Below are 24,668 nucleotides of genomic sequence, written 5' to 3'. Positions count from 1 at the left end.
TGAGTTTGTGTTTGAGTTAGTTTTAGTTGTGAAAATATTTTTTTTTATTATGGACATTTAAGATGTACAACATTACACTTCAGTGCACTTATAAGAGTAAGTGGCTACTGTAGTCAAGTAAAATTAACATCTTCAATATTTTGTATAGTCTCCTTTTCTTGCAGTAAAAGCAATAATTATAGTCTTTATGTTAGATCTGTAGAAATTCATCCTACATATCTAAACCTTATACCCTTTGATTGACACCTCCCAATTTTTTCCCTCTTCACATCTCACTCCTGGTAACCAGTATCATTTTATTCTGTTTCTATGTATTCAACCAACCTACCTACGTATCTACCTACCTACCTTCCTTCCTTCCTTCCCTTTTCCCACATGTAAGTGAAATCAGGCAGTATTTTCCTTCTGCATCTGGCTTATCTTATTTAGCATAATGCCCTCCATGTTCATCCAGATTGTTGGAAATGAGGGGATCTCCTTTTCTAAGACTGAATAATATTTCATTGTACATATATTCCACATTTTAAAAATGTATTCATGCATTGACAGACACTTAGATTGTTTTTGTATTTTGGGTAGTATGAATAATACTGCAATTAGCATGTGAATACCAACATCTTTAAAGGTCATGATTTTATTCCTTTTGAGTACATACCTAACAGAAAGATTCCTCGGCCATATAGTAATCCTGCTTTTAATAATTTGAGGAATATCAATATTGTTTTCCCTAATGGATGCACCAATTTGCATCCCCACCAACAGTGTACATGGATTCCTTTTTCTCTATTGCCTGTTCAACACTTGTAATCTCTTGTCTTTCTGATAATAGCCATCCTAACAACTGTGAGGTGGTTTTAATTTGTAATTATTTGATGATTAGTGATGGCTTTTTATATACTTATTGGCCATTTTTGTGTTTTTGTTGGAGAACTGTCTATTCAGGTCCTTTGCTCATAGGTGATTTGTTTTTTAATTATTGAGTTGTGTGAGTTTCTTATTATATTTTGGATATTAATCTCTTATCAAATATATAATCTGCAAGTACTTTCTTCCACCCCATAAGGCTATCTTTACATTTTGTTGATTGTTTCCTTTGCTTTACAGAAGTTTCTAGTTTGATGTATGCCCACTTATTTATTTTTGCTTCTGTTGCCTGAACTTTTGGAGTGATATTCAAGACATTTATTGCCAAGATCAACGTCAAAGAGCCTATCTTCTTTTCTAGGAGTTTTAGTTTCAGGTTTTACATTTAGGTGTTCAGTCTGCCTTGAGTTAATTTTTGTGTGTGGGATAAGATAGATGTCCAATTTAATTCTAGTGCATATGGCTGTTCAGTTTTTCCAACATCAGGTTTTGAAGAAAATACCCATTTCAGAGATTCCAAAACTCCAGTCACAGTCCTACAACTTAGTTCTTCCTATAACTTTTCATAAGCCATGAGAAATGTCCATTTATTGATCTATAAAAGAAGAAAATTTTATTCTGATATTCTGCCTTCAAGGGTTGTTTTATGTATGGTATAAAGAATGAAAAGACCATGGCGTTTAGAAACACAGAATTTGAAACCAAATTTTGCCTCTCTGTCTTTTTTTTTTAAGTAAATATTGGTTTTGAAGTATTTCCCATCAGTGAAATTGGGATAATTTTGCATATTCAGTAAGGTTGTTATAAATTTTAAATTACACATATCGAAGTAAATTACTGTCTACAAAACTATTAATTATAGTGAATACTTTTATTAGATATATTTTAATTATCTCCTGTTAGAATATGAATCTGTAGTATAATTTTCTAATTTGATATTGAAATTTGCCTGGCCCCTAGTTCCAAAAAGAATGCCCAAACATCTTACCCCCACAACGTTTTGGAATGTGCAGTAGCTGTGTTGTTCTGCAGCTGCAGTTTGTGCGAACTTCGTTGTATAATAGAGCTTGTACTAATTGAGTTTGTTGGCACTTTACTGATCTGTTCTTAAGATTCTTATTTTTTTTGCAACTTTTGCAATGCAAATACTGTACTAAATTTGTTGTCTAGACCCCTTTGGGTACCAACCGAAAATATTTGAGCTTAATTATTCTTGTGTATTCCAAGGATGATTTTTTTTTTTTTAATTGCTGCATACCCACTTCATAGACTACATGTTCCTCATTATAGAAGAAACACACTGATTGGAATTTACTCAATGGAGACTAGCTTTTATTAGCAAAAAGAGTATAATGAAATAAATGTTGATATTTTAAAATAAATATAGAAAATCAAAGTAAATGAGATATCACTCCAGAAGCAGTTCTATAATTTAGTTGTGTTTCAGTGAGTGGATAAAGTTCTTCAGGAATTGGCTACAAGCATTGATTTATAATTAATATAGTCAGGCAGTAAAGAATATGATGCTGTCATTAAGTTAATGAATCCTTTAAATCATGTTTATATAACAAACTATGCAATAGTTTATAGAGAGTGATTTCTTTGTTTTCAGGACAAATTATTTATATAATGCTTAAGGAGTCGACTGTATAAATGGAGATTTTTAGTAGTGGCAAAAAACCTTTGACTGGAAACTGTATCCTTGTCTGTATTCTGTCACTAACAAACTTGAAAATAGGAAATTCATTGAATTTATCTATAATCCTATCTGTGAATGGAGGAAATTGGGTTACATTTCCTGTAAGGAATTTTTGAAAACTTGGAGTGTATGGGTTTTTCAATAGTTTAGTGTTACCCAACAGTCAGTCTCACTTCTCCTGTGTATAAGTCGTAGGATAGCTTCAACTTAATGTATCCTTGTGGTTTTTGTTTGTTTCTTATTAAATTTGCACTTTAGTTGTATATGTATCCTCCAATGCATTGTGTAATTCATCCTTTTTAAATTAATTTCTTATAGAATCTCAGTTCACAGATCGAAGCCTTTAAGTTTGTATGAAGAAGTTAGACTGTTTTTTACTTTTTTGGTAATTTTCTTATAAAACACAAATCATGTAATAACTGTGTTAGTATGTACTCATTAAAAACCTGAAGTTAATTTTAAATGCACTTTTCAAGAATATTCTTTTCAAATACTGAGGGTGTGCATTTTACAAGCATTTAATGAAATTACATGAAAATAATTTATTTGGAAATCTTGTATTTACTAGCTATGCAATGAATATTATTTTATTGAAATGTCTTCTTTACCTGTCTTTTTAATCTAGAAAGCAAAATATACAAAAACTAGACAACTATATTCGTTTATGTATCTATATATCTATATTTTATACTAATATATAAACATATAAAATGTGGACTAAAGTGAACATTTAAAAATAAATATTTAAGGAGTAATTATTATATTTATCAAAGAAATGCATTTATTTTTTTTACCACTTAAAATTTTTATATTTCTAGTAATTAATATGTTTAAGTGTGGTTTATTATTTTTAATATTTTTCTTAGATAAATTATGTTGTAGCAATTAAAAGATAGGATTCTAAATTTATATCATGTTAATACTTGCCTTAATGAGTATTATAGATTCAAATTTAAGAAGTGTGTCATTGGCTATTGGTTACTGAATTATGATGATCTTTTTTTAAAAATCCATCCACCAACTTTAGAGATTTGTCTTTATGTTTTGGATTTTTAGTTTTTAAAATGGCGTATTACTTGCAATGGCCTGATGCTACCACTGACCATTTTAAGTTATAACATGTGCTTAAGATGAAACTTATAAACAGTGGGCATGAACCCATATTTTAAACAGATAATTATAAATGTTTTTTGGAGTTTCTTTTTAGAGGTTATTTGTTTACCATTTTTTACCTGGCTCATGTAGAGCTCATTAGGCAGAGAAGTGGTATTTATTTTTCTTGTTTTCCACTTTTGTTTGTACAATTATTATTTTATTCCATCGCATTTTATCGGTAATCTTCTGAAGCCAATTGCCTATTTTCTATTTTAAACTAGAAATAGTATAATGAAAACTAAGTATTATACATTCACCTAACTGGACACAGTCACAGTACACTGATAATAAATGCATTCACTAACCCATTTCCTGTTGTTGTCCCTTCTCTTCCCATAGAATGCCTTATAAACATGACTTTAATTTACTTATTTTCATTCTTACTCTTAACAATGTCTATATCATTCCATATACTATCTTTTAGCAAAGCTTCAGTTACTTTTTATATTTAAAGTTATATATAAAAATCAAGATTTTAATATTTTCTTCCTGGACCCAAATGGATATACACACTTTACTTTGTAAGCCACTATTCTAAGCTGATTATCCTTTTTCCACTTAAAGGCTCACTCTTCATTTAGGTATAATACAGTTGATAATAGTTATATTAAATAAGTTATAACCAACCTGCTTTCCTGAGATTAGACTCATGTAAATTTCACTGAAATTGCAGATGACCTCACACTCTTTATTCATTCACCAACATGTTTCACTTTTCTCTCACAGAGACCTAGTGTGCTCGGTTGCAATATTTTTCTTAATTACATTATGTTGTAGCAATGAAAAGATATGACTCATGTTCTTTACCTCTTCCTATAGCCATGTTTTCCCATTTCACTTTGAAGTGCCCTTTCACTGAGAGTTGGGGTTCGTTGCTATACCACTTGTCCATCAACTTAACTATGTACATTGCTTTAGCCAATGGGATGTTAAAACATGTTACAGGAGCACTAGCTTGAAATGGGCTTGTGCATTGGGGTGTGTGAGGTGGATAAGAGACAGGTCTTGCTGAGCTGAGTTGCCCCAGCAGCCCTACACAATGACAGCCTAGATCAGCCAATGTTAATCTAACACACAGACCTATGAGCAAGCTCAGCTAAGATTAACCTGAGCCCAGGTGAGATCAGCCAACTTCCAGCCTCATGACTTCTAAATGAATAATAAATGGTTGCTATTTTAAGCTCCTATATTTCCAGAGTTGTTTTTAATACAACAATAGCTAATTTATATTAGCTAGTCTCTAGGTTTTCCTGATTAAACTAGATTTCCAAAGACATTTAAATTCAGGAGTGGAGGAGAATACTCTATGCTTTATTCACTTTTACCCTGTGTTCTCTCCTCAACTCGTTTGCATTCTGCCTTCTATGCTCTCTGCAAGTCTTTATGACCTTTCAGTAACATTTGTTATTGATGATTTCTATATACTCCTTACATTTTCTTTTAGTTTGATACATTTTCTACCCTCTACTTTGTGTATCTTTCATGTGTGTTCTTTTATGGTTCCTTTTAATTTTCTAGAGCTTTTCCTTTATTTATTTTTATCAGTTGATCATACAATCTAATATGATATCTCTTCTATCCGTATAATTTTAATTCACTTATAAAAACAATATAGCCTTGGGAACATGTTCAATATTAGTAACCACAATAGATATACATGGACTGAATTATTACAAAAGGATGGAGATGGTCACGTTCAACAACAAAAAAATCTCTTAAATTTTCGATGAATTGCAAAAATTGTTCTATAATGCCTAATATCTTCTTACAACTGCAGTAAAATCAAACATTAACGATTAAATATAAAAAAAGGAGCCAATACATTTGGAAATACAAAAACACAAAAATGTTTTCTATGTAAAGAGGAAGGAAAGTCATGATAGAAATTATAAAATATTTTCAATTGGACAATAAAGAGAACATTAAGAATTAAACCTTGTTATACAACTATTATAATAATGACTTTGGAATTGAATAAGCGAACAATAAAAACAAAATAGAAATCAGAAACAAACCCATACCTGTATGGATACTGGATATATTATAGAAATATAATTGCATATGTATGGGGGAAAAAATCGACCAGTCAATAAATGGTGCTGATAAATCTGACTTTCTATTATTAGAAAAAAATGTTGGACCTTGATCTCATAACATATATAATAATACAGGGTAGATTTAAGGTCTTCATGTAAAAACCAGAGTTTTTTTTATATCCATTGAAGATAATAAGGGAATGTTTATGATATTTTAAATATCTTTAGTTTGACTCTTGTTGAGTTGTATATTATTTAACAAGGTGTTAGTATGGAAACTACATAAAGAATAATCATAACTTAGTAAGAAAAAGACAGAGGCCGGGCGCGGTGGCTCAAGCCTGTAATCCCAGCACTTTTGGAGGCCGAGGCAGGTGGATCACGAGGTCAAGAGACCGAGACCATCCTGGTCAACATGGTGAAACCCCGTCTCTACTAAAAATACAAAAAATTAGCTGGGCATGGTGGCGCATGCCTGTGATCCCAGCTACTCAGGAGGCTGAGGCAGGAGAATTGCCTGAACCCAGGAGGCGGAGGTTGCGGTGAGTCAAGATCGCGCCATTGCACTCCAGCCTGGGTAACATGAGTGAAACTCCGTCTCAAAAAAAAAAGAAAAAAAAGAAAAAGACAACCTAAAGGGAAACTGAGTAGATAAAGTCAACAGACAATTTATAGAGGAGAAAACTAGAATTTTTAATAAACATGAACATATATTAATTTTTACTACTTAACAGAGAAATCCACATGGTTGCACCATTACCCATTTCACACTAATTATAATGTCTAAAATGAAATATTCTGTCTCTACCAAGTAGTACATAAACAAGAACATTTATACCCTTCTATTGAGAATAGAAATTTACACACTTCTTAGAATTTCAATTTAAAAATATCTTGTTATTTTGAAGATGTACATATACTAAATTCCAGTAATCTTACTTATAGATTTAGTCTAAGGCAGTGTCAGCATACCACATACAGCCCATGGGAAAAAAGCTGTCAGCTGCCTATATTTGTAAACGGAGTTTTACTGGAACATAGCCATGCTTATTCATTTATGCAATCTGTGGTTGCTTCCACATTGCAGTGGCAGAGTTGAATAGTTGTTATGCTAACCATATGGCCCACAAATTCTAAAATGTTTATTGACTAACTCTTAATGGAAAAAATTTGCTACACTAACTCTTCTTATACCTTTGTATTACAAGTGTTGAACAAGAATATTTGTAGCAATATTGCTTGTAACAGTGACAAATTAGTAATAAGAAAAATAAGGATTAGAAAAATGATGACTTTATTGTGAAATGGTCTTCCAATATAATGCTATAAAGTAGTGAAAATGAATCAAAGGACTAGATATATTGCCATGCGTAAATCTCAGCAAAGTAGCTAAAAGATGCAAATGTCAGAAAAATATACAACGTGTATTTACATGTATATGAATGTTTAAAATGTGACACACACTATATATATTTATGTAGTAAATCTGAAAGTACATGTGTTGGAAGGGTGTATACTAAATTCAACATACTTATTTCCTCAGGGATTGGGGGGCTGTGATTGAGAAGGAATAAACAGAAGAGAAAGGCCTTCAATAATATTTGTGTTGACATTTCTGTTAGTTGATGGTTACAAGGTATTTGTAATATTCTTTACAGTCTTTTTTATGACTGAAAAAAATGAAACACAAATGAAAGCCATGGCCCCTTTCTTGAAGATGTATAGACTATTTGGGAGGCAGAGAAGCAAATTTATAATTGTAGTAGATGATCTTGAAAGAATGAAGAGCTCTATAGAAATTCAAAGAAAGCTGGCTATGCTTTTTGCAGGTATTCAAGAGACTGAGGCAGGTGGAGATCTTGCCCTATTTGAGGAATGACCGGGAGTGGGGACTGTTAAAACTGCGTAGACCATAACATGAGCTTGCATGATGAGAGTGGGAGAAAAAGACTCAAACTATGTTAAATAGATTGGCCAAGCACACCTGGGACACTGTGAGCTCTCAAAGATAAATAACAATTCTGGAAACAATTTTTAAGAAACTTAAGTAATTCAACAAGTAAAAAAACAACCTCATTTAAAAGTGGGCAAAATACATGAACAGACACTGCTGAAAAGAAGACATACAAGCAGCCAACAAATAGATGAAAAGATGCTTCATATCATCAATCATCAGAGAAATGAAGATCAAAACCATAATGAGATATTACCTTATATCAGTCAGAATGACCATTATTAAAAACTTAGAAAAATAATAAAAAAAAACAGATGCAGACTAAAGTGAACACTTACAGACACCTTTTCTGGTAATGTAAATTAGTTCAGGCACTATGGAAAGCAGTCTGGAGATTTCTCAAATAACTTAAAGCAGACCTACCATGAGACCCAGCCATCCCATTACTGGTTATATATCTCAAAAGAAAATGAATCATTTTACCAAAAAGACATATGCATGCATATGTTCATTGCAGCACTATTCATGATAGCAAAAACATGGAATTAATTTAGTTGCATGTGAATGATGGATTGATAAAGAAAATTTGGTTTATATACACTATTGGATGGTAGGAAACTTAAAAGAGAACAAAATTATGCCCTTTTCAGCAACATGTATGCTGCTAGAAGCTATTATCCTAAAGAAATTAATGCAGTAACAGCTTCTCACTTATAAATGGGAGCTACTAGGTATTCATAGACATAAAGATGACAGGAATAGACACTGGGGACTACTACAGGGTGGAGGGAAGAAGGACAAGGGTTGAAAAACTAACAATTGGGTAATATACTCACTCTCTGAATGATAGTATCAGACAATATACTCATGTAACAAGCCTGCATGTATGCCCCTATTTCTAAAATAAAAGTTGAAGTTATTAAAAAAATAAAATAAATAAGTAAAATATATCATTAAAATGTAAAAAAGAAAAACACCTGCAACTTTCAGTTTGTAAACTTAAAGTATCTCCTAAGTAGTCGACCTCCAGAAAATGACTGTCATATCAGTAGTTTCTGAAACAGATAAAACATACCCTCATTTTACAGAAATGAAATATAGAATTTGAAGTTTTATAAAAAGTTCAAAAATGTATTAATTTTACCTGGAAAAGTAAGTGTCATATGTATTTATGTTAGGCTAGTATTTAAGGAATCCCAGGTAAAAAAGAAATACTTGCATAAAACTTACAGTGCAAAGACTTATTTCTTTATTCATTATTTTTAAATTTTAGAGATCCATTTAGATAAAGTTAAACATTAAAAGAGATAATTAGATGATAGTAAGAGTGGGTAAGGTTATGGAATACTCCCTTAAGAATTAACAGCCCAGAGCCTCTGTTCATTTCCTACTCACATGCCATTACCTATGATTTTCACTTGTTAGTATCATCACTGTTTCCATTTTTGAGGGATCACTAGGATTCATGTACTTAATTCAGATTTATATAAATGATTTTCTAATTTATAAGTATATGGTCTTTTAAATATGTTCTTTTTTGCAAACATTACTTTAATAAAATTGCTATTGCTACATTGTTTATTTTCAAACATGTAATAACTGTGTTTTTGTGCTCAAAAGACAGTTTCTGAATTTCCAATCTCAGGTGTGTAATTGAACATTTTAATTATTAGTAGTATGTTTATAACAACATACATTGACAAAAAATTAACATCCAACAGATTGTAAATATTAATCATAATTGTGCATTTTATGTCTCATCTAAAATGTATATGTGGTCTTAAGAAAGATAGATAGGTAAAGGTAGAGACAGAGGTAAAGAGAGAGAGAGCAAAAGAGGTTTACCTAAATTAAGATATTGGAGAAAAATAATACAGGAAATTATCACTAGAGGGTCTGTAACAATATTTTAAAGTACATTTTAACATGAAAGAGTTTATCTGCAAAATATTCATACACACTTTAAATACTCTAAAAACATGTAAAGTGCTTGTATTACAACTAATTTCATAAATAAACTTGATTGAAATTATCTCCTAACACAATCTTGCTAACAATATCATGTTCTCAACATTTATTAGGATTAAAAAATAAATATGATAATTTACAGTTTCTTTGGCAACAGGAGATGATTCATACAGATCTGACAATGCGCTTAAGTGTTGTGTTTTTTTGTTTTAATTTTAACATAAAAATATTGTTTATTTATTTATTTGCTATTGGGAAAGCTGCCTGCTTATTTTTTCTTGAAATAAGCTACTTGAAGTAATTCAACCAGACCCTAGCTAAGCTCATCCCCTCTAGAAGCAGTTCTCAATTACAGATGCAGTGAAGCAGTTTGACTGAGACCTTGTTCAACTGGAAGAGACCAAAGTGAACTTGTTTTTTATTTTCACAAGAATATATACCTAATAGTGTACACAGGTGTACTTTATCCCATTTTATGTGGCAACATGCATTGATAAGCCAAAGGAGTAATATTTGTGATTAAAACTGATTTTCCCTCAATGTAGTTCTCTCTCTCTGTTTAATTTTTTTAGAATATATATATTTTTCGGAATTTTATAGTGTCTCGTGTCTAAAACATTTACTATTTTGAAAGGAATTCATTTTTTTTTTAATTTCAGGAATATACAATTGATGTTTTCTTTCGACAAAAGTGGAAAGATGAACGTTTAAAATTTAAAGGTCCGATGAACATCCTTCGACTCAACAATTTAATGGCTAGCAAAATCTGGACTCCAGATACCTTTTTTCACAATGGGAAAAAATCAGTAGCTCATAATATGACAATGCCAAATAAGTTGCTTCGAATCCAGGATGATGGGACTCTGCTGTATACAATGAGGTATGCTTTTAGGTTTGATGTGATGGATTTATATACTGGGAAATTCATGTGTTAAACAACCAATCTAGTTGTCAAGTATTAGCAGAAGTTGAATGTTTTCTAACAGATTGTTGAAGCACCCATCATATGTTTGCAAATGCTTTGATTAAAAAGAAAACTGCATAAAATAGTATTTATGAGCTTGAGTCTCATCTTGGTTCTTTAAATGTTAAGAATTGCCTTTATTATTCAGAATTGATGCTTTTGGTTATTCTTCACACTATATTTTTATTAAGTACAGTTTTAATAATATGACGTGAATTTGGCTTTCATCAGCATAGAATTTTAATTTATTATCAGATATCCCATCAACATTTTTATTATTTCAAAGTAAGACTTTATTTATATATTTATATTTATTTATTGAGATGAAGACTTGCTCTGTTGCCCAGACTGGAGTGCAGTGATGTGATCTCGACTCACTGCAACCTCTGCCTCCCTGGTTCAAGTGGCTCTCCTGTCTCAGCCTCCTGAGGAGCTGAGACTACAGACCCTTGCCACCACACCAGACTAGATTTTGTGTTTTTAGTAGAGATAGTGTTTTGCCATGTTGGCCAGGCTGGCCTGGAACTCCTGGCCTCAAGTGATCCACCCACCTCGACTTCCCAAAGTGCTGGGATTACAGGCATGAGCTTCTGTACCCAGCCTAATTTAATATTTTAATTCTCCTTATGAAGTTACTCCAGAGAAAAATAACTTTAAATTCAGAGACAAAGCTTTATTAATAAGGCTTACAAGTATATTGGATACCATAAACATGTACTGGATTGAACCATATGAAATTGTCATTTTGTAACTCAAAAATATCCTAAATCATTAAGTTTATATGATTTAAACTTTAATGAAATTTTATGGAAGAATAAATAAAATTTAATGCCTATTACATCTTAAGTATACTTATGATTTCATCTTGGGAAATAAGTTACTTGTATTATGTAAGAAAAAGATCACAAATCTAGTAACAGCATTATATATAGACATAAACATGTATTCCAGTTATTTGATGTGTTGTCATTTCATAAGCTAAGTGCTAGATTTTAGTTATGAAAGTTATTTAAGAGGGACAACAATATAGTCCTGTGCTATTTCTGATCTTTAAGGAAAAATTTTTTGAGGACTCATTATTGGATATTCATTGCCTACAATGGAAGTGCTAGCTAGTCTTTCTGCCTGCCTCTCCCTCTGAATTTTACAATATATTCAGATGCAGTGCCTTTGTTGACTTTGTACTTTGATCATTTCTATGAATTAAGGCAATGATTAAAACTTTAGGATTTAAACAAAATGCAGGTACAGGACATATAGAATTTTGGAAAATATTGTATAAGTTTCTATTTAAATATTCTCTCAGAATTTAAGCCATAATAAATTGTTGGTCACATTATTTGCTTTGCTTGTTATAACAGATTCCTCCATAAATTTTATTTAGTATCTGCTATACTCACTTTGTCTTTATGTGAAGTGGAATAATTGAAAGTTTGCTTTATATTAAATTTTCTGTGTCTACTGTTTGTTGCAATCATGTAGATACAGAAAAAATACGTATTTAACATTCTTAATTTGTGTTTTATAATTTAGCCAACAATCTAATCTCCATAAGTTATTTCTAGGAAATACATCTGTATATGTATTTACATCTAGTTCTATATGTATAGCTGTGAATATATATGCAGTATATGATATTTATTCACAATTCACATATGTTGGAGGGAGCTCCTCTGAACTAATATTGAATTCTCTTATCAATTTTGCAATATGTTTGTTGATAAGATAATGGAGACTTTAGCATTCTTTTAATGATAGAGTTATTTGTCCTTAAGATTTCAAGTCTTAATAGTGAGCTTAAGGAGTAAAGAACCCTTCAAAATGCCTATGAAATTTCTTCATGTCTTAAGAAACTAAAATGGCTAAAGCATACTTTTAATTATTATCTTCAGTTATACTCAGAATTTGTTATGTGTCAGTATCTTCTGAGGGATCACCTAAACATGAAAGAACAAGAGTATTTACATATGAATGAGCCTAATAAAATGCTATGATTAAGGCTCTATCTCCATCAGTTCTGTTGACTGTAGACACAAGTGATTTTTCTTGACTTAACCAATTTACTTAAACAAATAGTGGAATTTTGACTTTTAGGCTTACAGTTCAAGCTGAATGCCCAATGCACTTGGAGGATTTCCCAATGGATGCTCATTCGTGTCCTCTGAAATTTGGCAGCTGTAAGTACAGGAATGAAGGTACATGTTTTGGGTCAATAATATCAGGGAAAGTCAGCAGCACTCCTTAGTTGTCCAGATTTTTTTTTTCTCAAATTATGAGTTGATTAACAATTGTCCAATAAGATACAGGAGTAAAAAGCATGCAAATTGCCCTTAAGGAACATCTCTCGAATATCACTATAATTTAGTCACAGTGTTAAACAATTATCACTTATTTTTACTGCTAATAAAGAATATCGTGTGTTTTAGTACATGTATAAAATTAGACCATTTAAAAAATTTATAAATGTATAAATTTAGACATGTATAAAATCAAGACCTAACTTGAAGGTTAGGACTGTAATTTACCTCCTTTTCCAACTGCTAGAACTTTAAAAACTCAAAATAAATGTTAATTTTTCATTAGCTAAGAATGAATTGGAAAGGATAGATTCTACAGTTTATTAAAGTGGCAATCAGCCTTTTGCAAATTACATGCACAGAAACTTAGTCTGTGCCCCTGTCTTCTACTGTAATGAATGGAAGAATTTCTTTCCTATTTCTTAAATTAAGGGAGATAATATAACTGTATTGCTACATTCTGGCACCTTCTATGTACATAGAACATTTTAGAAAAGCGTCTGTGCAGTTGGCTGTTCTTTAGATCATAGGGGTCATATCATGTATATCAAGCAGAAGCATTCATACTTCCAGAGTAATTGAAAAGGGGGAAGGTCAAATCATCTTCCTAGGACCATATGACATTCTGGGTAGATTCAGTATGAATTCATGAACACAGCTAAGCAGCCCGCCTCTTGTGAGGGTGTCCTCTTGCCTGACCTTTTTAGAGACTGTGCTCTTTCTGGCACCATCATCTTTGTCACTTTGGAACAGCTTTTGACTTTTTATTCTCTGTCAAATAGAAATGCAGTGCTCTCACCTGATTAAAACTATTATCACTGAACAGTGTGCCTTCTCCTTACAAACTGTATCAAGCCAAAGAAAAGGAAAGAATGACAGCTCATATGAATGCAAAACTCTCTATTTTGATGGTCATACTTTTGTGGTATGAGAAGAGCAGTCTTGTTTGTTCTTACGAAAGGTGTCAGTTCTCAATTTTCTTTGAGAATCTCCCCTTTATTTAACTGCAAATCCTTCTTTTATTGTCATGGAAACCATAAGTTTAGTACCAGCATTTCTTCCAACATTATTTAAGATAGTCAGTCATGTTATATAACGTAAACATGATGCTGAGAAAACCACAGCAGATGCAGCAGAGAAAAACTTATTTCCATTACATAAGTGGCATTATAGAAAAAATTGAAAGCCTTGATACCAAAGAAAAGATTAATTCAAGATATAATTATGTTGTAAGAAGGATTTTATTTTTTTGTCATGAAGGCATCAAATATAAATGATGTGATGGATGTCTCCATTCTGAAAATGAAAGCAGCACACTTGAAAATATTTTAAATGAAATTTAAAAATCTCTTATACTGCATCTACAGAGTGGTGGAATATTGCATGCTTGAGAATATAGTTTCTGTACCCAGAAGGAGCTATGAGCAACACGTAAAGTGTGTTGCCAGGCTTTTTATGTTTAAGTAATTATCACTAATTTTGTTTTCTTCACATTTATTTTCTGACAAACTGAATAAACAATTTTTATGTTATTTTATTGTCTTTGTCTATAGTAGGTGCTGGATGCATAAGTATTAATAGTATGAACATCAGTGTAGAGTAACATACAAGCCAAGCCAAACCTAACAATGTTTGCATAACAAAGTTTGGTTTGTTATGAAACAGAGAAGCAGCAGTGACTTTTTCTTATATTCATTTATTCCTTGCTTATTTGAAAGCCCTCTTCTTCCCTACCCCTACCCTCCAAAAAGATTGGATTTCAGGAACTTTGTCATTGTTCTCAATTAAAGGAATATTTTTTTGCTGTGTGCTTACAATTTTAAATCCAGTCTTGTTTTGTTTTATTCCTATTGCCTCATACCTTTCAATTGTTCCTTGCGATTTAGCTTGATTTTAAAATTTCTGAGTGAAAGTCTAGGGATATTCCATTCATTAATCCCAAAGAAGCTGTAAATTGTCTTCAGACTAAAAATTAATAGCTAAAAATAATTTTGATGTATTTTTCCTGTTTACCAAATATTAAGAATCAGTTGGTGTGATCTGTTTAATGCAACATAGGAATAAAAAATGGGTTAATTAACATAAACAAGATTATTTAATGACAGCCTAATTTAGAAGTGGAATTTATGGTGAATTTTGTAAAACTGTCTTTCTCTCCCTTGAAACTTTATTGAGAAACATTTTTTTTGTTTGTTTGTTTTTTTTTTATATTTTTTTCCCATTTATTTATTTTATTGCATTTTACATTTTGGGGTACATGTGAAGAACATGCAAAATTGTTGCATAGGAACACACGTGGCAGTGTGATTTGCTGCCTTCCTCCCCATCACCTACATCTGGCATTTCTCCCCTTGCTATCTCTCCCCAGCTTCCCACCCCCCACCCTCCCTCGCCTATTTCCCCCCAACTGACCCCAGTGTGTAGTGCTCATGACCTCTTGGCTTATATGTGTGTTAATGTCTTCCGGAGAGGCTCTAATCTGCATTGCATAACTTTCTGCTGCATTGTTTTCACCAGACACAAATTTCAGAACTATATTCCTGTCTAACTAATGAAGTGCAGTAATTGCTTTTTGAAAAGTCATGTGAAGAATCAGTCACTTTCTTTAATAAATTCTTGAGTTCTTCTCCAGATTTCCTTCTTCCATAACAGTAAAGAACATAATTAAAATACTATGAGTTAATTTATTAATCTAGTGAGGATGGACTGAGACTTTTTCTTCTGTGTATCAGGCATTGTACCAGGTCCTGGAAGAATAGACACGAATCAGACAGAGTCCCTGTCTATCAGTATCTCATTAGTGCCTTAAAAATATCGTCTCTGTTACAGGGTTTCATTTTTACTTACTTATGTTTAAAAGAAACATTATAATTCAAAAGTGATTTATTCTGCTTAAAAAAAAAACTTCATAATTTGTTGACAACTACAGTGTTGTGAGGCCCTTCCAATGTAAAGTAGGCCATTTGATGTATCTTTTTCCTAAGTCCTGTGCCATTTAAAATTTTATTGAAGAGAGAGCCAGAATATGTATTCAAGGGAAAAACAAAGCAAGCCATTTGATCTACAAATCAGTTGCTAGTTATCCACATTAGTAATGTTGTTGTTTAATCTTCTCAGAGTAATCAATCATTAATAATTAATGAACTGAAATTACTTAACAAGAAAATTAAACTATAGAATAACTAAAATTCATTTATATGCAATCATATGAACGTTTCTCTGCTACTAAAAGTGTATACATCCGTAAATATATACATGTACATTTTTAGAATCCTATTTCAAAAATTGTTTCACATAATATAATTTGATTGTTAATGTAGGTAACTATATGTGTAGTGATGGTGTTTCGCTGATATTAACATTTAGTAGAAACATTCAGAAAACTCGACAACATTGCAGTATGTCATTAAAAGACACAAACTCATAATCATTCACTCTATTGTTACTGATACTTGAGTGGAAATTGATCTGTGATCACAGACTTTAGATCAAGTTCAGAACCAGTGTCACCACAGTACGATGCCCTTAAAGCTAGGCAAGTTATAGATGACAGAGAATGGGATTTCCAGTGTCCTGGAGAGCTGAAGGCAGAACTATTGCCAGCAACAACTTGCCCTTTCTCTCCCTTAATTGGTGATGTGACTGTGATGCTGAGTTTTGTTAGGGGTAACTATATCTCTAAACATTCTCATGAGTAAAAGTGCATAGAAGTTCTTCAAACTGTCACTGATATAGCAAGAATTGCCTGTTATTCAACTGTGGAGGGACTCCGCCTACCTGGAGAGGTTATCTGTTCCCCAATGGGACATAAAGGGGTAAGAAAATGCAGTGCCAGAGAAAGGGGCGAGACCAGATGTGTTGCCTGCATGCCAGCTCTGAAGTCATCTCACTTCTGCTAAGCTCTGCATCCTTTGCCAATATATCAGGAAGTTATATCTGATCTGACTGCATTTTTCCTCTTTGTGCCAATCTGTAATTTAACTGGGATGCTATAAGTGTGTAGGCTAGTGATATCTGTGTGCATTAATTCCTTTAAAAATAAGCATGAGTTTAAAAGGATTTGCAACTTGATGCAAGTATAGCATTATTATTTATCTTATATGTTCTATGATAATTACATTTTATTCTTCTCATGAAATGCATTGTATCATGATAGCTAAGCCATTTAATTCTTAACTAGGGTACATTTATGTCCAAAACTTAATATAATTTTGACTTATGCTTTTTATCTTATGAGTGATTGATATTTATAAATGTGGTTTTCCTGGACTTTGGGCATTTATAACCTGTTTACAACATTGTCTTCATATGCTTCCTTGGGCCTAAAGGAGATGTTATAATCATCTCAGTACCAAGTGGTTGTAATAGACTCTAAGAAGAAATTTGCTTTTCACCTTTCAAAGTGGCTGCAATGTATATACTGTCATGGCCATGATCATCTTTTTTGGTCTGCTTCATGTCTCTCATATTGAAGTAAATTTAAATGAGACATTTTCCCCTAAAATGTGATGTTTAAGTATTAGTATTAAAAGTATATAGTGATTGTAGAAATACACAACTGTACATGTAGCACTAGACTGATGGCTCTTATTTAAATGCTTAAAATATTTTTTCTGATTTCTTATAGATGCATATACAACTTCAGAGGTCACTTATATTTGGACTTACAATGCATCTGATTCAGTACAGGTTGCTCCTGATGGCTCTAGGTTAAATCAGTATGACCTTCTGGGCCAATCAATTGGAAAGGAGACAATTAAATCCAGTACAGGTTAGTAAAATTAGTCCTAAGAAAATCTGGTGCCTAAGAGTATTAATAGGTTAAAGGACTTGGAAGTGTGTCCGATGGCTTAAAATCATTTGCTCTTGAGGTCCAAGAACTAGTTGCATAGACTGTGCTTGGAAATTTTTTAGACATTCGGAATCTTAGGCCCCACCCCTTATTAAATCAGAATCTACATTTTAACAAGATTCCAAGATTAATACTTGCACTGAAGTTTGAGAAACACTGGCCTAAAATTCACCATGTATTTACAACATACATGTTTTCTCAGAGTAATAAATTTTAATTTTTACCTTTGACAAGTGATCATTTCTTTTTTACTTTTTTTTTTTTTTTTTTTTTTTGAGATGGAGTCTTGCTCTGTTGCAAGTCTGGAGTGCAGTGGTGTGATCTCGGCTCACTGCAACCTCTGCCTCCTGGGTTCAAGTGATTCTCTTGCCTCAGCCTCCAGAGTAGCTGGGGCAACAGGTGTGCCCCACCACATACAGCTAATTTTTGTATTTTTAGTAGAGACGAGTTTTCGCCATATTGGCTAGGATGGTCTTGATCTCTTGACCTCGTGATCTGCCCGCCTTAGCCTCACAAAGTGCTAGATTTACAGGAGTGAGCTACCTCATCTGGCCGACCAGTGATAATTTCTTTAGTTTTCTATTTTTTCACTCATATTCTAGATAAATTATGATTATTCAACTTTTGATATTGATAGTTACTACAGGCTCATGTGGAAAGCTGATTCCCTCTGTGAGGGCCACATTCACCTAAAAAAAAGCCCAGCAGTGTGGACTAATAATCTTACATATGGCAATAATTAAAACCCAGGGAGCAGAAAGAAAGGTAGATATGAGGATTAGATAGGAGTGACTGAAGCAAATTAGAACAGACATATGACAATGAGAAATTCAGAATTGGTGACAGGGTTAAAAGTGAGAAAATGTGGGCCAGAAGATCAGTCTTGGAAATCCGGCCAGAGATCAACATTTTGGGAGCCAGAGAGCACTGAGTTAGAACAATCAAAACAGAGACTTGAGGTTTATACTAATGAGAGTGAGGGGCCTAACCAAGTAAAATAAACCATTGGCAGAAAGCATTTGTGAATCCTGAATTACTTTGGTCAATAAGCATGACTTAGAGAGGAAAACAAATGTAAATTGAACATCTCTAATTTGAAAATCTAAAATACAAAATGCTCCAAAATAAAAAAAATAAACTTTTTGAGTGCTGACATGATGCTCAAAGGAAATGTTGATTAGAGCATATTAGATTTTATATATTTGGAATAGGGATGCTCAATTTGTAATAATGTAAATTTTCCAAAATCTGAAAAATCTAAACTCAAAAACACATCTAGTTCCACATATTTTAAATAAGAGGCATTTAACCTGTACCATATCATGGGATGTGCACTGCAAGTTTCTTGACATTATTAAAGTTTTCTTTGAAACACTCATTCTAAGCTAAGGAGGCTTTTAAAGGTGACATAAATTTCATGACATATATGTGATATATGTTTTGTTTTAAAAAATTAGTTTTTGTTCTACCTCTGATTCTTTCTATTTCCAAAATGTTCAATCTATTGGCTATTACTCATTGAGCTTCTTAAATTTTTCTTCCAGGTGAATACACTGTAATGACAGCTCATTTCCACTTGAAAAGAAAAATTGGGTATTTTGTGATTCAGACATATCTGCCTTGTATCATGACTGTCATTCTCTCCCAAGTTTCATTCTGGCTTAACAGAGAATCTGTGCCTGCAAGAACTGTGTTTGGTGAGTGAATACACTCTTTGCAGTACAGCACATTATCTTTTATAGCATGCTTTCAAAAACATTATCTCTCTTGATCCCCAAACTAATTATTTGTAGTATGTGGGGAAGGGAGTATTGTTTTTGTCTTATAGTTGAGGAAATAGGCTCAGAGAGGTAACATAGTGTTACACTGTTAATAAGGGATATAAACAGTATTCTGAAAACACACTCAGTCTTCTTTCCTGAAAATCATACTGCTGTTCAACATTTGTCCCTACTATATTTATATCAGGAGAATTTTCTTAGAGGTTTTAATTTACAGTCTGACTACCATATTTCTAGGCTTTCTATATTTTTCTGTTGTTTTTAGATGAAAATGGATGATCTTACAATTTAAGTTAGAAACAGAAGGAGAAAGGGAGGGAGAGAAAGAGACCTCATTCACTTTTATTAGAGTATTCAATTTTCTTGAAGAAAACCAGGAAAAGGAATTTTTAAATTTAGAACATGGAATTCCATATATCTAGACTTTAAATGTTTGTTTTGATTTTGTTTTGAGATGACAAAAGATATTAATACTTTAAATGAGAGAGAGAGACTGGTGCAATGCCCTATGTCTGTAGTCCTAGCATGTTGAAGGCCACGAAGGGAGGATCACTTGAGTCCAGGTGTTGGAGACCAGTCTGGGCAACATAGCAAGACCCTATCTCTCTACAAAAAACATAGCCAAGCTTGGTGTCATACCTAGAGTTGCAGGTATTTGGGAGGCTGAGGCAGGGGGATTGCTTGAACCTGAAAGATTGAGGCTACAGTAAGCCATGATCATGCCATTGCACTCCAGCCTGAGTGATAGAGCAAGACTTGTGTCTCAAAATAAAACAAAGAACAAAATGAAAAGGATAGTTATGTTATTCATTTCATGAGTTTATTTAATAACAAAGCTTTCATTTTCTTGATTGAAACCATGCAAAGGAATTTGCTTACTGCTTTTTGGATATATGGGCATATGAATTAGGGCAAGCACATTTTGTAACGAAGTAGATTACCTTTGTGTGTTTGGTCCACTCATTCATTTGGGAGTTTTATTGAGAACTTACTTTGTTAGATACTGTACTAGGCCCTAGAGAGGCAAATATGAATAAAATGTATTCACTGCATTCAATTACTTGGTATAGTAGATGGCACAGTATAACCAGGAAGGATAATGACATCACAAGGTAAAGGTATTGTAAAAGAGGTATAGACAAGTTATCAAAGCAAACAGCAGCATGGATCCTTCATAGAGTTGAGTAAGTGGCTGAATTAACATTTGTGCTGAGACTTGAAAGATGAGTAGGAGTTTCCCTGATAAATGAGATGGGCAAGAATCCTAGCTCAAAAGAATAGAATGTGTAGTGACATTAAAGTATGTTCATTGAAAGGGAATTGTTTAAAAATCCTAAAATTGCAGAACTAAAAGGAATTAATTGAAATGACCAGGAAATTGACAGTGCTCTGAAAGGATAATTTCAACCTCTTTCTCTCTCTCTCTCTCTCTCTCTCTCTCTCTCACACACACACACACACAGAGAGAGAGAGAGAGAGAGAGAGAGAGAGAATGGTATGGTCATTGAAAGGGAGCTTGTTTCAGTGTCTGTGGAGATATAGATAGAAAATAGGTTGAGGCCAATATGAAAAGGGCCTTATAAGTTGTCATAATAAAATGTACTTTTATTTTAACAGGTTATAGCAAATAAAATACACTTTTATTTTAACAGGTCCAAAACTGTGGTGTTTTGGACCATAGCATGTCTAAAGCTCTCAGAACAATGCCTAGCATTTCATACATGCTATATAATTGTTAGCTATTCTTCTTCAAAACCACTTTGTTGAGGTTGATTGGCATGTAAAAATCTATACATATTTAATGTGTACAACTCCGTGAGTTTGGGGTATAGGATACATCTGTGAAACTATCACCACCATCAAAGCTATAGACATATTCATTACCTCCCAAAATTTTCTCTCACCTCCTTTATTACTGTTGAGGTGTGTGGAGGGAGGGATGGTAAAGATACTTAACATAAGATCTACGCTTATTGCAGATTTTCAGAAGACAATATATTGTTGTTAGCTATAGGCATATGCTATAGTGGAGCTCCAGAACTAATTTATCTTGCCTAACTAAAGATATTATTATTAATCTGATATTTGTATTTTAGAAAGATGTGGCATCTTTGCAGAGAATTAAAAGATAGAAATTATAAGAGGTACAGAGAAAAGTTAGGAAGCTACTAAAATAGTTCAGGTAAGAAATGATTAGTCTATTTTAAAAGAAAGTAGCAAAAAAGAAAGAAAAGGATCAAAAGATGTTTAAGAGAGAGAATCAATGGATGCGGTGAACGTATATAACAAGTATATAAAAAAGAATAATTTAGGATAACATTTAGGATTTTTCTTGGATTATTTAAGTGGATAATGTTGCTATTAATAAAAGAAAAAAGGAAGAGAAATGGCAAATAGGAAAATTGAGTGTAGCTTGAGTAATGTGTATTTTGATATTCCTTATACTATCTATTTGATGTTTAGTATACCAATAGAAATAAGTATCTGGAACACAGATGAATATTAGAAAATGTTGATAAATATGATAATCATTAGTGACTAGATAATAGAAGTTATAAATCTAGAATTTATCTCAAAGATAAATTAGGTGGGTGAATCTGATATCAGAGGACAGAATCTTTAAAAACCCTAAAATTGCAGAGTAAAAAGGAACTAATTGGAATGACCAGAAAATAAGGAAGGAAAACAGGGGATAACAGTGCTCTAAAAGGAAAAGAGGATGATTTCAACATCACACACACACACACACACACACACACACACACATCCGTACTGAATATATGATATCAGATGTACATGGATAAGTCTAAAATGCAGTGAGTGAATTTGACTAGTAGAAAGTTACTGATGGAAAGGAAATAAATAAGTAAAGTTGCTTTGGAGTGAAATAGGATTGAAATGGAAATAAGAAATGAGAAAGCAAAGGAGCTGAGCATAAAATAAATTTGGAAAAAGAAAAAGATTAAGAAAGCTATAGAGACAGGCGAGTCATATTATTGTTATTATTAATACATAACTATTAACATGAAAATTTGAAGAACATGGGGAACTACTATATAATAAGCCATGTGTTATGCATGTTGCATACCTCTTTACTTATTTTTTTCCAATGGATTATAATATCTCTTTTCTAAGGGGGAAAGATATGAGACTAAAATTTTAGGTATCTTGTCTAAGACCTTAAGGCAGACATTTACTCCAAGGCTTAGGTTCCAATTACACTATGCTGCTGTCATGACTCTCCTTTAAGGGGAAGGGGGTCAAGAAGGAGTAAGAAAATTGACCATTTGTGTAGAAGATGTAAAAAATTCTGATAAACAGGTACCTAAAGAAAATACTTGTAATATGGTTGGATTGACAAAAAAAAAGAAACCCAATTTCCCAACATATAATAAGTGATGCAAAGCAGGCTTTGTTGGTACTTTCCTTTTTCCAACTTTTTGCCTGGCTGTTTAACAAACACACATTTTTAAAATATTGGAGGAACCTATTTGCTTAAAGACTACGCCATTTTAGTTCTTTGTAAATTCTGGATATCAGCCCTTTGTCAGATGGGTAAACTGCAAAAATTTTTTCCCATTCTGTTGGTTGCTGATTCACTCTAATGACTGTTACTTTTGCTGTGCAGAGGCTGTGGAGTTTGATTAGGTCCCATTTGTCTATTTTGGCTTTTGCTGTCAATGCTTTTGGTGTTTTGGTCATGAAGTCCTTGCCTGTGGTTGGTCCTGAATGGTTTTGCCTAGATTTTCTTCTAGGGTTTTTATGGTGTTAGGTCTTCTGTTTAAGTCTTTAAATCATCTGGAGTTAATTTTAGTGTAAGGTGTCAGGAAGGGGTCCAGTGTCTGCTTTCTGCACATGGCTAGCCAGTTTTCCCAACACCATTTATTGAACAGGGAACTCTTTCCACATTGCTTGTTTTTGTCAGGTTTGTCAAAGATCAGATGGTTGTAGATATGTTGTGTTGCCCCCGAGGCCTCTGTTCTGTTCCATTGGTCTCTATCTCTGTTTTGGTACCAGTACCATGCGGTTTTGATTACTGTAGCCTTGTAGTATAGTTTGAAGTCCGGTAGTGTGATGCCTCCTGCTTTGTCCTTTTTGCTTAGAATTGACTTGGCTATGTGGGCTCTCTTTTGGTTCCATATGAAGTTTAAGGTGGTTTTTTCCAGTTCTGCAAAGAAGGTCATTGGTAGATTGATGGGGATAGCATTGCATCTGTAAATTAATTTGGGCAGTATGGCCATTTTCACGATATTGATTCTTCCTAACCATGAACATGGAATGTTTCTCCATCTGTTTGTATCCTCTCTTATTTCGTTGAGCAGTGGCTTGTAGTTCTCCTTGAAGAGAGGTCCTTTACATTCCTTGTTAGTTGTATTCCTAGGTATTTTATTCTCTTTGTGGCAATTGTGAATGGAAGTTTGTTCTTGATTTGGCTCTCTTTAAGTCTGTTATTGGTGTATAGGAATGCATGTGATTTTTGCACATTGATTTTGTACCCAGAGACTTTGCTGAACTTGCTTATCAGTTTCAGGAGATTTCAGGCTGAGACGATGGGGTCTTCTAGATATACAATCATGTCGTCTGCAAATAGAGATAATTTGACTTCCTCCTTTCCTATTTGAATGTCCTTTATTTCTTTTTCTTGCCTGATTGCTCTGTCTAGAACTTCCAATACTATATTGAATATCAGTGGTGAGAGAGGGCATCCTTGTTGGGTGCCACATTTAAGGGGAATGTGTCCAGCTTTTGCCCATTCAGTATGATATTGGCTGTTGGTTTGTCATAAATAGCTTTTATTATTTTGACATACGTTCCATCAATACCTAGTTTATTGAGGGTTTTTAACATAAAGGGCGGTTGAATTTTGTCAAAGGCCTTCTCTGCATCAATTGAGATAATCATGTGGTTTTGGTCTTTGGTTCTGTTTATGTGGTGAATTACATTTATAGACTTACATATGTTGAGCCAGCCTTGCATCCCGGGGATGAAGCCTACTTGATCATGGTGGATAAGCTTTTTGATGTGCTGTTGCAATCGGCTTGTCAGTATTTTATTGAAGATTTTTGCATCTATGTTCATCATGGATATTGGCCTGAAG

At 33.0% G+C, this 24,668-nt stretch overlaps 1 protein-coding gene across 7 annotated transcripts in view; it reads left to right on the top strand.

The window, feature by feature from the left end:
• The window catches only part of GABRA2 (gamma-aminobutyric acid type A receptor subunit alpha2), a 153,560-nt gene that overhangs the window by 71,731 nt on the left and 57,161 nt on the right, over positions 1–24,668 (top strand). For all 7 annotated transcript variants that reach the window (XM_032274081.1, XM_032274086.1, XM_032274082.1 and 4 more), the window contains 4 exons: positions 10,336–10,556; positions 12,735–12,817; positions 17,565–17,708; positions 19,334–19,486. In XM_032274081.1, coding sequence (XP_032129972.1) covers positions 10,336–10,556; positions 12,735–12,817; positions 17,565–17,708; positions 19,334–19,486 — 601 coding nt within the window. The remainder of the gene's footprint in view (positions 1–10,335; positions 10,557–12,734; positions 12,818–17,564; positions 17,709–19,333; positions 19,487–24,668) is intronic.

The sequence above is a fragment of the Sapajus apella genome, unplaced genomic scaffold (assembly GCF_009761245.1).
Source record: "Sapajus apella isolate SASKATOON/1434 unplaced genomic scaffold, GSC_monkey_1.0 scaffold5, whole genome shotgun sequence".
Lineage (NCBI taxonomy): Eukaryota > Metazoa > Chordata > Mammalia > Primates > Cebidae > Sapajus > Sapajus apella.
The sequence above is the reverse complement of the archived record's forward strand: the minus strand, read 5'-3'. Positions and strand labels throughout refer to the sequence as shown.